This window comes from Camelus dromedarius, chromosome 16 (genome assembly GCF_036321535.1).
Source record: "Camelus dromedarius isolate mCamDro1 chromosome 16, mCamDro1.pat, whole genome shotgun sequence".
Lineage (NCBI taxonomy): Eukaryota > Metazoa > Chordata > Mammalia > Artiodactyla > Camelidae > Camelus > Camelus dromedarius.
The window spans coordinates 46,697,121-46,714,004 of NC_087451.1; the positions used below are offsets into that span (position 1 = coordinate 46,697,121).

Genomic DNA, 16,884 nt, shown 5'->3' on the forward strand with positions numbered 1-16,884 from the left:
CAACATACTTGGAGCATAGTTATGACATAATTATGGCGGCCATCTTTATCTCCATTTTATAGAGAAGGATTGCTCATTAGCTGGATTAATTGCAAGGCCAAGCTGCTAGGCCAAAGTAGAAATGAGATTCAAACCCACATCTTCTGACTCTGGGTTTAACCCTCCCTCCTCCAAAGCTGGCTGCATCCCATAAGCCCAGCCATGCTCCTCCCTCTTCTCCATCCATTCAGGTCCCACCAAGTTCTAGGTCCAAGGTGAGGTTCCTCTTTCTCCAGGAAACAAATATTGCAACCCAAAGCAAGATGCTGTTCGCCTGATGTGAATATAATATTGTTTAGCTACATAATGTGCTTCTGGGCATTAAAAGCTCAGCCCTGAAAGGGCTCCTTTAGGCAGTGTCTGCTGATTCTGTGGCTAATTGGCTGTCTGGGGAGGTGGATGCAGCTGTGGCGAAATGCTGATCTTTCAGCCTAATCACTGGGAGGGAGCAGGGGATATTGTTTCCTCCAGGCATCAGCATTTTTGTAACAGCTGCTTATGATTTTGGCAGAGCCCAGTGGGAAGTAGGGACTCCCTGAGAACAGCCTGTGGCCTGATGAGATTCAGCACCAAGGCCACCACCCTAGTGCAACTGGATTGAAACTTCTTGGGGTAGAACTGGAATATCTATATATCTATACCTATCTCTACCTCTCTCTTTCCCAGGTTGATTCTAATATGTGACAATGATTATGACTGACCATGGTAATGAATCAACAAATAGGTGGTGGAGTGTTCCAAAGAATAGACAGCACTGTGGACCATGAGACAGGGTTTTAAAAGGAACCTTTCAGGGGAGGTCATTTAGTTCCCTTGCCTCAGCCCTGCTTCCATAGAAACCATTCCCAGCCCGCTCTAAGTGGCTGCTCTCCCCACTTTGGCATCCTCCTTCTCGGGCTCCCTTCTTCCTATATCCACAACAAACAGCCTAGACTTTCCTCATGGCAAATTGGGAGAGCTCAGCTGGGTCCAATTAAAAAACAAACAAACAAATACAGACACACACACACACACACAGAAACTAAGAAGCAGCAGACATAACAGTCGTCTGGGAGCTGGTAAACTGTTCCGCTTTCAAGGTTTTTAAAAAGAAAAATCAAGTGTTGCTCAGTTTATAATGGAATAAAAATGGGAAACCACTATATAGTTAAAAAATAGGGTTATATTTGTACAATTAAACAATCAGGAGTTGGGAGTCTGAATCATGAAATTCAATGCAGCCATTGCAAAGTATGCTGCATATGAAAATTTAATGACATGGGACGCCGAGCGTGCTGCATGACATGAAAAAACCTGGTCATAAAATAGTACGTAGTGTAGGATCCCAATTAAAATATATACGCAGGTGTTTAGATATTTAAAAAATAAAAGAGATTCCAAGTATTAACAGCTATTATCATAGAATGTTGGGGAAATGGGTAATTTTTGTTTTTATATTTGCTTCTTATTTCTATAATAAAGACACATTCATTTTGACAGGGAAAAAAGTAATTAAAAAAAAAGCTTAGATGCTGAACCAGTGAATTGGGATCTATAAAAATTTGCCATTTTCAACAGAGGGATGCAGAAAGTTTTCTGCAGAAATAAAATTTCACAGCACAATCAACGACATTCAAATATAGATCCTTCCCTGGAGTAACGAACTTTAAGTCCATGTTTCCTTGGATTTTAAATGTTAATCTGTTAGAACTCAGTGCAGCCCAGGAGATGGATTTTAGTTTATGTGAAATTTTTATGAACTAATTAGTGGGTTGGATCAAAGAGCAGCACAAGAATGGAGTCACAAAGAAGTCTTAGAAGACAAAGCATTTCTTGTTAATTCACCATTGCTTTCTTAAAAGGCCTTGAACTTGGATGAGGCACTTACCTATCCAGGGTTTGCAAAACCACACCTATGAGCCTGAGTCACATCCCAAGGTGGGAAGTGGGGCAGGGAGCAGAAAGCAGGCTGTGAAAAAGGCAAATTTACCAAATCATTTACCACAGGCAGGCTGGGAGAGCCACTCTTGGGTTCTCTTTCCATAGGTCACCTTCTGCAGGGGAGAGGGAGGAAATTAAAAAGCTGGAACAGTATTCACTTAAATACAAAAACCAAGTCTGCTTGATGGGGTCTTAGAGGAGCCATGGCCCAGGTATCATCACCACCACTCGGGCACCACCGTAAATGATTAAATACGATGCAATGTAAAATGCTCAATGTCCCATTAATGGTTCAGCACTCCAATTTCCTACCAACGTGGAGTTTCTGAAGTGCTCTTGGCTAAACAGAACAGTCTTCATCCATCCATCAAAAAACATGCTTTCAATACTGACCTTTTTCAAAGCAGCCTATTTTTCATTTTAAAAATATGAACAAAAAATGCAGTTTATGGAGGCTGAGAAATTAAGAGTCCCTCTCATCTCTGATCTCCAGTCTCCTCATTCTGTTTCCCAGAGGCAACTGCTCAGACCACCTTCTTGAATATCTTTCCCCAAATTCTACACATAAACAATCCATAAAAATGGGCAAGAGATTTGAACAGGCATTTCACCAAAAAAGATAGATAGGTGACAGATAAACACATGAAAGCTGCTCAACATCCTTAATTACTGGTGAAATGCAAATTAAAACCACAATCAGACATTACTGCCCATCTGCAAGAATGGCTGAAACTTGGAAAATTTGGTAAAAGGCTTATAACAAATGTTGGTGAGGATGTGGGTGAACTGGAACTCACAGGCTGGATTGTAAAATCCAGAAAATAACTTGATAATTTCTTAAAAAGTTAAACACACACTTGCCTAGTGATCCAGTCATCCCACTTCTAGGCATCCACCTAAGAGAAAAGGAAATTTGTGTCCACACATAGACATGTGAATGAATGTTCACAGGACCTTTATTTTTAATGGCTCCAAACTGGGAACAACTCAAATGTCCAACAACAGAGAAGTGGATGAGCAAATTGTGGTCCATCCAATCAACAGAATACTATTCAGCATTAAAAAAAAGAATGGTCTATCAGTATTCAAACCAACATGGATAAATTTCAAAATAATCATGCTAAGTGAAAGAAGCCAGACTCATCCCCAAAGAGCGTGTATTCTGTGATGACACTTACATAAAACCTTAGAAAATGCAAACTAATTGATAGTGACAGAAACCAGAGCAGTGGTCGCTTGGGGATGAGGGGGTAGGAAGGGGTAGGAGGGATTTACAAAGGGGCACAAGAGAACTTTGGGGGATGATGGAAATGTTCACTATCTTGATTAGGATGATCAAATTGTTCACTTTAAATACATGGAGTTTATTATATGCCAATTATACCCAATAGGGCTTTTTTTTTTTTAAATCTGATGTGACACATGTGTATCATTTCCCCACTTAACATGCCCTGGAGATCATTCCATATCAGCACATAGCCAGTGACCTTTCTTTTTAACAGCTGAATAGTATTCTGCGATGTAGATTTACATAATCTATTTAGCCATCCTCCTTCTGATGGACATTTAGGTTACTTACCACCTTTCTTTTACAGTCAGTGCTGCTATGAACATCTTTATATATACATCTTTTTGCACCTGTAGGATGAATTCTTAGAACTGCAATTGCTTAGCCAAAGGTTTAACTGACGATTTTGAAAGATAGTATGAAAATGCCTCAATTCTCTCACTGGCTCAAGTCCTGCCTGCTCTGAAATGGAACGGATGGTCCCCACAGGGATTGAAGAAACTGCCCCGCAGCTTTCTGAGATCCACAAGGTGGGATTTCCTTGGCGATTATGCTATGTGCTGATAATGCAGTCCCGGTTTGCAATCACTCTCAGGTTCCAGGCTTTCTTTGGCAATAGGACTGTCTTGGAATAGTTGTGGGGAATTGAGCACCTCATACCGTGGTGCCTGAACCTAGGGAAAGGAAACTGAAGGGCTGGGCTGCTGTAAAGCAGTGAGGTGGCAGTTAACGGAGAGGCCACAGCATCTGATGACATTCATTTCCAGCATTACAGCCACTGCACTTAAATTCAGGGCAACCCGATGCTTCCATTTAACACTCTCTCTCTCTCTCCCTCTCTGTCTCTCTGTCTCGATACTTACTGAGCCCCTACTATGTTGATTGATAGGGGCTGTGGGAGCACAGAGGAAAACAGGAAGCCCAGAAGAGGGGCAGGTCAGAAAGTCTTTCCTCAGGAAAGCCCAACTGTTTTTTTTTTTTCTTTTTTGAAAGTGAGGTGAAATTCACACACCATAACATTAACCATTTTAAAGTGTACAATTCAGTGGCATTTAGTACATTTGCATCATTGTGCAACCACCTCTTCTATGTAGTTTCCAAACATCGTCACCCCAAAAGGAAACGCCATACCCATTAAGTTACTCCCCACAAGCAGGGTTTAAAAACAAGGAGGAAGCATTTCACAGGCAGGCTTGGAAAGGAGGTCATTGCAAAAGAGGAGTTTTACAGGGGCCTTGGGACATCGAGTCACTTGGGATGGTGCGAAGCATGTGTTGCGGGGGTGAAGTGATGGGATGAGGCAGGAAGGGAAGGCAGGAGGGGCGGGGAAGAGCATCTGCCCCAGCTCTGTCCTGTCTGCAGCCTGAGTTCGTCCAGGGTGGGAAGGAGGAATTGGTTATGGGACCAAGGGCAAAGTACTCTGCATCCCTGGGGGCATAGTGTCAACTTTAATACAAATTTAGTTTGAATCAGGGTTTCTCAATGTTGGCACTGCTCATATTTTGGGGCCTGATAATTCTTTGGTGAGGTGGGGGCTGTCCTGTGCACTGTAACATTTTTTTAGCAGTGTCTCTGACCTCTAACCACCACCAGTAGCATCCACCCTCCTCCACCCCACCCTAGTTAGGACAACCAAAGATGTCTCCAGACATTACCAAATATCCCCTGGGGGAGGGGCAAAGTCTCCCCCTGCTGAGACCACTGGAAGGACTCTGAGCCCATGCTCCACCAGTCTAAGGAGAGGGCAAGTCACCCGGTGCCGTGGGAGGCACCCCTCCCAGCTGCACGGAGACAACGCAACACAGGGCAGGACCACCTCTGAGAACTGGTCAAACACCAGCAAATGAGAGTTAAAACTTTGTGGCTTTTTTTTTTTTTTCACTCCTTCCTCCATTTATTCAACAACCACTTAATGTCTACTATGTGCCAGGGAGGTTGAACCCCAGGTCCAGGGGCTCCTTGGCAAAGATTCCCTGTGCCCAAGGGTTACACAGCAGCAGAGTAACTGGTGGCTTCAAGGAGGACTACGTGGGCTCAGACGGCGAGCTTATCAGTGGGGTCTAGTGCGGATTAGAGTGCCTGCCCCAAATGCTCTGGACTGTGAAAGACTCTTGGGAGCTTTACACAACACAAGAGACAAAGGGAGGGAGATTCAATTATGAGCAAGATTTTTTTTTTTTTTTTTTGCTAAGCCCAGTAGGATGGGGGCTCTGAGTCAGACTTAACTGAACTTAGAGAGTTCTGTGACAGTTTGTGCAAAGGTTCAAAAACATGACATAAATATGAACAGAAGACTGCCCTGGCTCTCCAGGGACTTGCAGCCTAATGGAAAACTCCCCCTGCCCCCACGTTATTTCTTGAGAACATCCTGAGGAATTTTGTACCTTTGTTATCTTTGACTTGATTTGATCTCTAGAACTGCATAAAGTTGCTAGAGTCCATTTTGCAGACAAGAAAACTGAACTTACAGTGGTTTAGCGACTTGCCCTTGGCCTAAAAATATCAGATCCAGTGCCAGAATACAGGACTTCTGACCCCAAGCCTGGTTCTTTCCACTGCACTAGGCGGCACTGCTGATTCACGATGAGGAAACTTTGGTAAGGCAAAGGGCAGCAGATGGCTCTCAGTACTCTGATCTCTTGGGCTTGTTTCCTTATCTGTAAAAGGAGAATACTGCCTCACCAAGTGAACAGGATTTTGTCTGTATGTGTGATGTATGTATGCATGCATGATGTACGAAGCAAAGTGCCGGGTGTACATTCCATGTGTTAACAGGTTATAACACACAGGCATAGATAAAAGGAAGCTGCCAAATATTCCCGAACAGAGTGATGTGAGGTTGGAAGTTGTTCAGGAAGATAAACCAGGCAGGTGCGTGCAAAACGGATAGAGAGGGGTTAGACAGGAGGCAGGGCACCCAGCTCTGAGGGCGGCTGCTATGTGCAGTCCCATAATGAACCACAGGGCCTCAGCTTGGGGACCAGGCAACAGGGACGGGAAAGGGAAGTGGAGAGGATTGAGGACTGATTCCAGGGCAAAAAAGCACCAAATGGCATATTCTCAGCATGTTGTCCTTAATGAGAGGAGAACTGCTTAAAAAAAAAAAGTGAATGACACATTGAGATAATGTGACACTTTGGGGGAAATAATTATGTTTAAACTATAGTTTTTTGGCATGGAGTTAAAGGCAGCTACTAACTATATTTGCCTGCTCTCCCTCAAGCTGTAAGCAATTTTATCAGTAAGACTAATTGAATGTTTGAGAATATCTAAAAGAAATGTACTAATTAAGAGAAAGTGTTTCCTAAGAGCTCTCTATCTCAAAGGAAGGAAAATGAGTATGACAGATCAGGGTAACAAATTAGAAGGCAATTTTACGAGGGTTTGGAGAGCATCTTCAGTAATCTCTGGGATTCCTCTCAGCAGAAAGCTGTAACAGACTTTCGGCACCTAATCTTTTTAGCTTTTAAGTGTCTTCAGAGAGTTAGTAATAAAGAGCTTTGCAAGCTGAACAGCTCTCTGCCGGGGTGGGAGATCTTAGCCGAGTGGAGCGGAAGCCATCAGGCTGAAGTGCAATCCTCTCTGTTCCAACTTGGCCAGCAAATCTGTTGTCTTCAGAAGGAGGAATAGATTTGTTTTTCTCCTGGCTTTTGCTTTAGAGAAACAAGAGGAAATGTCCTGACAGTAAATATCTTCGGTGAGATTCCCCCGTTTTTTCTTTCTTTTTTTTTTTTTAAACTTCTAGGCGTCTCTGATAGCAGACAAAGCAAGGCATGTTGGGGCAGAGCCTCAGCTCCTTTCCCAAGGAAAGTCCAGGTTCAATAGGAGTTGGCAGCCTGTCAATGGAAAGGAAATGTACCACGGTGTCGTTTGGGTGGCCCTGACTGAGGATCTGTGCTGAGGTGCCCTGTCAGGCTTGGCCTCTGCCATCTTTAGGAAGACCTCTGAGGTTCTAAAGTAGAAGGTATGAAGAAATGGGCAGGAAGTTTGGTCCAAATTAAAGCCACTAAAAAAGACTCGTCCTACAACTTCAGTGCATTAGTTCTTGTAAAGGAATAGTGATTGTAGTTAGCATTCTTTGAAAATAATCAAGCCACAGGGCTTTACATATTCTAAATGTGTCACCTTTAAAATCAGGCAAAATTGGTGGTTCTTCTATAGCTTCTTTCCTAATTATGCAGCGTGAGTTAAAATACATTTTGCAGAACTAGGATAATGTTTGGCATCAAAGAGCCCTCAAGATTCAAATCCTTGTTTAACGTTCACTGTTTTTGAGCAAATTAGTCCTCTGCTCATTTATCTGTGAAAGGGAGACTACCTCTCTAAAAGCTGTTGGATTTTCTGTATGTCTATGTGGGGTGCACACATACAGGGAAGGACACAATAGGAAGCCACAAGACCCCAAGGAAGAGGTGACTTTAGAGGCTATGTGACTGGATGGGAGGGAAAAGCTGGGGTGGCCCACAAAGGAAGAACAGTAAGATCAGATAAGGATGGGGGGCTGGGGAGTCAGTACCAATGGGGACAGGGTTTCTTTTTGGGGTGATGAAAATGTTCTAAAGTTAGATAGTGGTGCTGGTTGCCCAACTAACATACTAAAACCCATCAGTATACTTTGAAAGGGTGAGTTTTGTGGTATGTGAATTATATCTCCATTATACTGTTATTTTCAAAGAAGGATGCAGAATACATGAGTGAGAACATTTGGGGACGTAATGGAAAATGAGGGATTTTCATATTCTCCAGGGTGGGAGGTGTGACAGTGGAAAATCAAGTCCTGATCTACAGGATAAAAATGTCCTTATTTAGGGAGGGTAAGAACCTGTTTTTCTGGCTAAATTCTACAATTTCACATTTCAGTCATACCTCCTGAAGTTTCATTTTGATAAGAGATTCTCCTTCACTCCTTGGACTAAAATTATTAGGGGAATATTCCTATGACGCTTTTTGAGTGATAGGTAATAGCTTTTCAGTACCTGCACTGTTTCACCCTGGGTTTTAGGACACCATGAAAAATACTTACCAGTATCAAAATTTCATAGTCACGATCCCAATCTGCCTCAATGGCACTGTTCCAATACAAACAACCATAGACACACCACTCAGATTTCTAATTTATTATTAAATTACATAACAAAGCTTCTTCTATACAGTCAGAAAATGCACATTTAGATGAGAACAAAAATTATGTACAAATACAATAAACCTGGTTCCAAGAAGCCATTTTAAAAGCAAAACATTAGAAAGTGCATTTGTAATTTTTAAAAATCTGTAATGGCATTTTTCATGAGGAAACATCTCCCATCATGGTAAAGTGTGACTGGAACTGATATCCCTCCTTCTCTAAGAGCTAACAGGATGGGAATGGATGCAAATACTTTGATACTAAGTGATAGTGCGGATACTTAGTACAGCACAAAGAAAATGAGTAAGAGCCCTCAGGACGTGGCTCAGCTTTGCCTCAGCTTCTTATCCAATAAACATCCTTAAGAGTCACTTGTTCCTCATTTTCTTTTCCCCTATGAAACTTCCGGGTATGCAGGTTTATAAAGGAATACCAAGATTAGCTTACAAAGATCATGATGAAAAGTTCTGTATCTTTTTGGAGACCAGGCTAAACAACCCTTACCCCGAAAGGAGAATGGAACACAATCATTTTAACTCCCAGTAGAATCCATTTGCTCTTAAGTTACATTTGCCACCAAATTCAGTGTAACACTAGACATGGCCATCTATCCTCAATAGCTTAATACTGCAAGTTAGTAAACTCAGTCAATTTCCAGGAAATCATATCTGGCTAGTGATCAAACATGAGGTACCAGAAAACCAAAAAGGCTAGTCCAGTTCTTTAAAGTCCTTTTCATCAGTTGAGATTATTAACAATGAAACAGAAAATTAATGGTGGGATGCAGGTCCAAGGTGCCTCAATTCCATAGAGGCCAAAAGTCACTGCATCAAAAGGCTCAATAGGTACATTTTTTCTATTCAGATGTTTTCAGCATCCAAAAGGAAAGAATGGTAAAATTGATATTATTTGGTTCCAGGTACAAAAAATGCCCTCATGATGACTCCTCTCATCACCCATTTCCATTCTCAGGATTTTAGTCCTATGTCTGATCTGAGAGCTGGGCAGTATGGGGAAAGGCATCCTCTAAAAATTTGTGAATTCTGGTACAAAGGAGATTAATAATGAGGAAGAAAAGCCCTTTTCTAACACTAGAAAAATAAAGGGTGAGCAATGCAGGTTTAAAGGGACGCCTTCAGCATCATTAACAACAGTAAGAAGAGCACAGAGACAGCCAGGACAGAGCAAGGAAATCACTTCAGTATCTGGCCTTGAACTTGAGTAACAAATTAATTAAACATTTTAGACTAAAGTTACCAGCACACATTAAAACAAACTCTCAGAAGTAAACCTTTTGGAATTTTCTGCCCTTCTTGTTGCCATGGTTTTTTATACTTTAAAGTGAAATGGAAAATTCTGAGTGGTTATTTAAAAGACCCCAAAAGGAGTGATCCGTTCTATAAGAAAAATGGCTGAGAGAGTAACTTCCTCTAAGAGGCAACATTTGGGGCCAGGAATAGAAAATTCCTTGGACCTGGCTCTGACTGGCTCTCAGAAGCAACTTACTGTTGGCCCCTGAGCCAAGCAACTGGTTTGTAAGGGCAGCAAAAAAGTTGGAAAAAAACAAGAAAAAAAGAAGTTAAATGGCATAAAACTTTAAAGAGTTCAAATAAATTATCATGGGATCCAAACTGAGCCTCTACTTGTAAATGGCACATTTGTACTTCCTTACTCCAGGGCTTCCTTCCGCAAAAGAAGGGGATGGGAAGGAAAGGGCGAGTCCTGCCCTAGCCATCTGCATTCGGCCCTGGGTCACCTCACTCTGGGCTACAGCACTGGGAGGTTAGTCAGACCCACCTGACACCAATATCTGCACCACACTTTTTCAACTTCCTTGGAAGAACTAGTTTCTTTATTTTCATTAAGAAAATAACCAATATAATTCTATTACTTCATTTAAGCATAACCCTAATGGAAAGGCTCATTGGTCATCAAAAGTATTTGCTTAGGTGCAGCAAAGCTAGATGAGCTGGGTCCTCGTTTTACTCTCATACCATCAGCTTTAATGAATGCACCAAATAATCAGACCAGTAAAAAAGACTGGTAGTATAATTAAATAAATAACTTTATTTATGATACTTCAGATTTTATAAATGCCAACTATATAGCAACCAAATCCCATAAATTCTAGTTGAAGCACAATAACCGATCAAAACCCTTTGAAAAATCAAAGATAATAAAGTATCAGGGGAGAGAAGTTTGTTCTCCCAACAGAGAATTTAATAGATGAACTTACTTCTCTGATCTTTTAAGGTTCACACTGGGAAAGCTTAAACTTTCTTTTAAGGGCATCCCCAATCAACTAACTGATCAACCAACCCATATTTAGAAAAATAAAACCCCATAGTTTAAAAAATATATATCAAATGCTCTTCATACCCAGAACATAATAAAACTTTTGACACCAGAATGAAAAATCTCTCAGTTTCTGTACTAGACAGGGGTTAGTCTACTCCACCAGCCGTGTATCAAGTTCATCTGAACGTCACCGTCAATACACTGTGATGTAGTTAAGAACTACATCCTAATATCCTTTTACTCCCTGTGGCAGAGTCTCAAACCAAGACTAAAATACCATAGTAAATTCCAAAGGTGAAGAACAGCTTTCTTGCTTGATGAGGAGTGTAGATGTTAGAAGTCTCCGAACTGTGGCCGTTTAGACAGACAATACAGAAACTGAGAAATGGTTAAACTTGAAAAGAATTCTGGTGGGTGGTTTAAAATTTTGTCAATGTCCAGGGATGGTAATAGAAGACAGGTGCAGACAGAGACGGATTCTGTCATAAGCACCTTCAACAGTAAAACCATTCTCTGGATGTTTGGTAAAGCTTAACAGATTTGGAATGAATACAGAATTCCTGGTACATCAGAAGGTGGTTCTTAAACTTTTGCTCATAAGTTGTGGAACATTTATAAACGGAATTATCTGGATGGTGACCCCTCACTCAGTGTCTTTTTACATGTGGCTTGTTAAAGAGACCTCACTGAAAATCGAGCAGCCTCCTCACTCAGTTGTCTTCCTCACGTGTTAATCCTGACATGATGAGCAATAGTTGGGGGCACTGATAGACGTGGCTTGTTGTCACGGCAGAACTGAGATTTCATTTCCTTGTAGTAGCAAATATTAATCCAATGAAAGAAATAAACAAAAACCCCTAAACAATGACTGACTTTGTAAAAAAAGCCTGTCATTCTTGATGTTTTTCCAGCAACGCAGTTAACCTCAGTGTGTGCATGATTAAAAAAAAAAAAAAGAAAAAAAGTTTTGCAGTGCTTGTCCTGTTTCAGACAACCTCAACTGTGTTGAAGTTGGCCTGTCAGCATCTCAAACATTCTGTGAAAAATGTAATTTTTCTTGAATACCAAGAGAGTTGGAGACAAAGAGTAGAAATTTATATCACAGATTATTAAGAAATGACTTGTGATTTCTCATGATGAGTGTAACATAAAAGGACAAAAACTATGTTTATTCACAACCCCATCTGGTGGCTGAAAGGAGAGCAGTCTCTGGATAGAGAGAAACTTGGTTTTCTGAAGGGTAAGACCTGCCTTGTCATCAGCCTTCAACACTATCACTGAAGCACAGAAACTCTGCTTCTGATGGGCTTACTTACCTCTTGGTGAGACAAAAGCAACTGAAAACATTTTTTTAAAAAACTAAAAACAGAAGGAAATGTGTGTTAGAAAAGACAGCACAGAAAACCTGTGACTTCAGCTCAACCTGACTATGTCACAGAGTCCAGCACGATCAGTCTTGAATTAATCCTGCTGGTCAGGCTAATTATCAGGTCAGTCAACTTCTCCTTCCTATTTTTCCTTATTCCGGATCAGGGTGTGAAAGTGGTGGCTGTCAAGAGTCCCTGGAGATGTCCCATCAATGGAACGCATACAGCAGCAAGAGGATGGTACAGACACCAATAACTCCTCCCAGGATGAGGGAGTCTCGCCGCTTCCTAAGGTTGATCCGCTGGATCAGGCTGTTCACAGCAGGAAAACGATCTTTGGGAAGTCTTTATTAAGGTCATATTTGGAAGAAGCCTCTTAAGTGAAAAGTCACAAGAAACACAAAAATAGAGATCAGTGGAGTACAGGAATGATAAATAACAAAAAGAAACAGGGAAAGAAAATCACACTGAGGGCATTTTAGCAAACACACATGCCTACCACTTAAGGTCCCAAATTCAAGTCTCCCAGTACACTGCAGTACACAAGTAATAATAATGAAAAGAAAAAAAAATTGATAGAGAGAGAGGGAGAAGAAAGTAACAATGATGACAGCTGGCTGGTACCCAGGGACTATCGCCAGGCTTCAGGTCCGGCTGGGAGTCAGCGTGGTCAGGAACAGAGCAACCCTGCACAGACGGTGCAGCCAGCTACAACCATTACCACCACCCTGAGGTTCCTGCCTTTCCTTTTCTCCTCATCTCTCTCTCTCTTTTAACCCCTTCTCTCAGGAGACTGGGAAGTTTTGCCAGAGGGTTTTGAGGAGTACCCAGGCCCTCTTGGATTCAGGCAATTAGTGGGAACCAACTCTAGTGTCTGTATAATTAAGCACTGGTTAATTATTTAAAATTCTGAATTTACTTTGCAGCAGGAGGCAGGATATTGCTAAAAAAAAAAAAAAGTGGGTTCAACTGCTCTAGCTGTCCTATTTGAGAAACATAAAAAAAGGAAAGATAGGAAATGTTCAAATTTAGGGGTTTTACAGAGGTCACAGCCGTATTTTACTCAGTACTGCGAAGTATCTTCCTGTCTTACTTGTTTCTATGCTGTAGATCAAAGCACATGCCTGTGTGTCCTATAGTGTTCTGTATTTCTAGAGCTGGTTTCTGACCACACGCCTGCAGGTGCATCCTCTTTGTTAACAGAGGTAGTATATCAAGGTCAGGAAAAGCACCAACAAAACCACGCTGGATACGAGGGAGCCAGACCAATCCCAACTCCTGCTGAACCCTCACTGCATTTTCCTGTAATGAAATGACCCTCAGCAGGGACTGTACTGTGTATTTATATAATCTACATGTTGTATGTGTAGGCCCATGTTTTCTTCTAATCTTGAATTTTCCTGTGCATATTGAATAGAGCTTCACACACTGCAGGTTTTAATGTGCGTTTTGAATTAGTTAATGAAAAAGAGAGGACAATAAGCAGAAACAATTTTTAAAATGCAAAAGAAAAGAGGCATGAAGTCATGGGCAAAATCTGAGCCCCTGAATCCAGACATACCTTAAGTCGAACTCTACCCCTGAATTTTACAGATACATGAAGAGATTAATTCTCTCCTTTTCTCCCTTAAGTCAGCCTGAATTAGGTTTTTATTACTACCTCTCTGCGGAGTCCTGACTAACTTGTACCCATTTTATTTGATTTTTTAAAAAATATTTTTGGGGAACAATTGTAATTTGTGGTAATAATAATAAAATGAGGTAATGAATATAACAGTACTCTGTAAACTATCAAACCCTGAATAAAACAGAAATGATTTTGGATGTGCGGTTTTATACTTAGGGTGACAATGCAAGAACAAAATTCACAAAAAACTGTAGGATATTACAACACACTTCAGGATTCTTTTCCTCAGGCAAATAAGGTATCAAACTAAAAGCGATCTGAAATTATCCAGGAACCAGAAGATACTCAACTTTTGAAAATCACAGGTCCTGTCCTCATTAGTAATTGGGAAGGAAACTTTTTTCTCTAAAAGGTTTGACTTCTCAGAGTAAACAAAATGTTTTAGCTTAGCAGGCTTATCAGTTTCTCTGCTGGGGTTCTCAGAAGTATTAGTAATACTAATTTAAATTGGGAAACTGAAGAATTAAGAAGGTAGAGGTCACAATAGACAAGCAGTGAATCTATCCTAGAGTTCAGCTTGTGTAGAACGAGTCACAGTGGAAATACTCTATCAGCAGTTACAACTCACCCACGCGTATAGTAGCTGTCCCTCCCCTTAGAAGCATCTGCCACTGACCTACTCTCCAAACTGAGAAGAAAAAGCTCGTAATTTATGTTTACATTAATATAGTATATACTATGGGGCTCTAATATGGATTCAAGAGCTTTTAAAATATAAAACAATTTTGTGAATAATTTGAAAAAACGCACTTCTAATTTTTTTCTAGATCTACTAATAGTAAACCTCTGGCGTGCAATCTTTTAGAAACGGCGCTAAACAGGATGGACTTTCACAAAGTAGGAGTGCCGGGTATATTCTTAATCTGTAATTACTGATGGCCTCTACTGAGACTGAAGCTGGCAACCTGCCCGGGGGGAGGGGGGAGGGAGAAGTGGTGACACAGATTTGTTCCCCCTAAAAGACACAGATTTCAAACTTTCAAAAAGGATACTGGCCAAAGTGTTCATTTTACTCTGAATTGACTTCAACATTCCTCTCTGTGAAGTCATATTTTCTTTTGTTGCCATAGCAATGCTGCAAGTGAGAAAAAGAGAAGCTCATTAAACTGACATTTAAGATTATCTTGCATGGATCCATCATATCTTTAAAAGTAAACAGAAAACTAAGGTGAGCAACATCACCTCTGAAAAGCACTGGGCAGGAACATGGAAAAACAATCACTTCCCAACTCATCTTCCCACTGTCCTTTTTCTGAATGACCCCTCCATCCCCACTGCTATCCTTTGATATCTTTCTGGACAAGGCAGTAAGCCATTTCCTGTGGTTTTTTTTTTTTTTCCTTCAAAGTAACAAATGAAATAAGGCAACTAACAAATCACATATTATGAAAGCTTCTTAAAACAGTTTTAAAACGAGCCAGGTACTAAAATATCCTTAATCAGGAAAAACTCTGAGAGGGAAGTAGGGAATTACAAACATAAAAATACAACCAAAAGTGTAATATATTACAAAATACTCATATATAACCAGCCCTAAATTTATGAAAAGATTATGTTCCAAAATTCTATTTGAGAGCCAACCGAGCAGATTTTAGGACACACATGCACATTATGCTGGTTTCCAAGCCAGGTGACAAAGGTCACAGATTTCATTAAACAACTGAGAAAGAAAAGAAGTGACTTTTTCACTCTTTGTATAGTTTCTTCCATGTGACTACCTTGATGTGCTTTTTAAAGGAATCCCAGTTAATATCTTTTTGCTATCACTGCCAGGATTAACTTTCATTAGTCTTACCTCCTTGGATATTAGCATCCTAGAAGGCAGGGTCAGAATCCATTTTGATATGTAATACACAGGGGAGTGTTTTAGATACTGGCTTATAAAAAGTAATAAGAAATAAAATGTTCTTGAAGAATTATGAAAATATGTAAAACATTTTTCAAAAGAGGAACAGAAATGAAGAGATTCTGGGAAGATGGTGGTCAGAGCACAAATTCCTGACCTTATCTCTGGCCCAGTTTCCTCCATTGGAAGAACACAAGAACAAAGGCAGACTTGCTGGGGAGGGTCCATCTGAGTCCCAAGTTCTCTTGAGATCTCTAAGGAAGACAGCAAGGGAGGGCTACACTCTCTCAAGCAAGGGAAGAACCAGGGAACTAAGGGCAGGGAAGACTCTATTCTTCTTCAAGCCGGGGGCAAAGACCTACGTGTCACTGAGTCCTAAGGAGCCAAGACAATGGAGGACATGCATCTGCAGGTACAGGGGCTGCAGTGATTAACTGAACTGCTCCCAGTTCTTACAGCTGGGAGAGGACTGCTACACACAGCCAGAAAGACCTATAAGCAGACAGCTGACTACCAGCCAGTGTGACAATCAGCCGCTAAGAAGGTAAATTGCTGGGCCATCTACCACCACCTGGTATGTCACTGCTTTAGGGTCTCCAATAGCCTGGCCTACCAGAGAGCTAACTGAACACATTTTCGAGCAGGCAAGACCAGGTATCCTATTGGAGAAAAATGCTAGAGGGAGTACTCTGAGCAAATGACAGATAAATCAAAATAGAAATTTTGAGATTTGAGAGGGCAAAGAAGAGACAAAAGTGTGCAGGGAGATGTATTAAAAAACAAGTATTGTTTGGAATAGTATTAGACAAACAAAAAACACCCCTCCACCAAAACAAATAAACAAACACCTGGAAACGACACTGGAATGGTTTAGTAGATTATGGTATAACCACCATACTATAAAATAAAATTTGGTTATTAAAAGAATGAGTCAGTATTATTTCTATCAACCTGGAGGGATGTTTATGATATACTAAATGATTAAAGTCAGCCACAGAATGTGTAGAGTATGAGTCCTTTTCATTTGAAGAAACACTCAAATCATCTTTGTGCATGCTTGTATGACAGTGAGAAAGATATACAACTGTCAGTTAATACAAGTTGTTTCAAGGGGCAGAATGGAGGGACACTGCCAGGAGATAAACCTTTTCTTTATACATTTTAGAATAACTTAAATTGTTACAATAGTAACATTATTACTTTGATAATATATAAATATCTAATAAAGAAAATTAGAGGAATTTCACCTGAATGATTAAGAAACGTTGGCACCAAATTTCCTACTGTTACTTAACTCAGTACCACTATCAGTCA

The 16,884-nt window shown here is 40.7% G+C and overlaps 1 protein-coding gene across 2 annotated transcripts in view; it reads right to left on the minus strand.

Annotated features, from left to right (window-relative positions):
• Nucleotides 1-10,419: 10,419 nt before the first annotated feature.
• GOSR1 (golgi SNAP receptor complex member 1) overlaps nucleotides 10,420-16,884 on the minus strand; it is a 33,130-nt gene continuing 26,665 nt past the window's right edge. For both annotated transcript variants that reach the window (XM_010978931.3, XM_010978930.3), the window contains exons 8-9: nucleotides 14,717-14,799; nucleotides 10,420-12,371 (exon numbers count right to left, since the gene is read on the minus strand). In XM_010978931.3, the coding sequence (XP_010977233.1) occupies nucleotides 12,247-12,371; nucleotides 14,717-14,799 (208 nt within the window). In that variant the 3' untranslated portion in view covers nucleotides 10,420-12,246. The remainder of the gene's footprint in view (nucleotides 12,372-14,716; nucleotides 14,800-16,884) is intronic.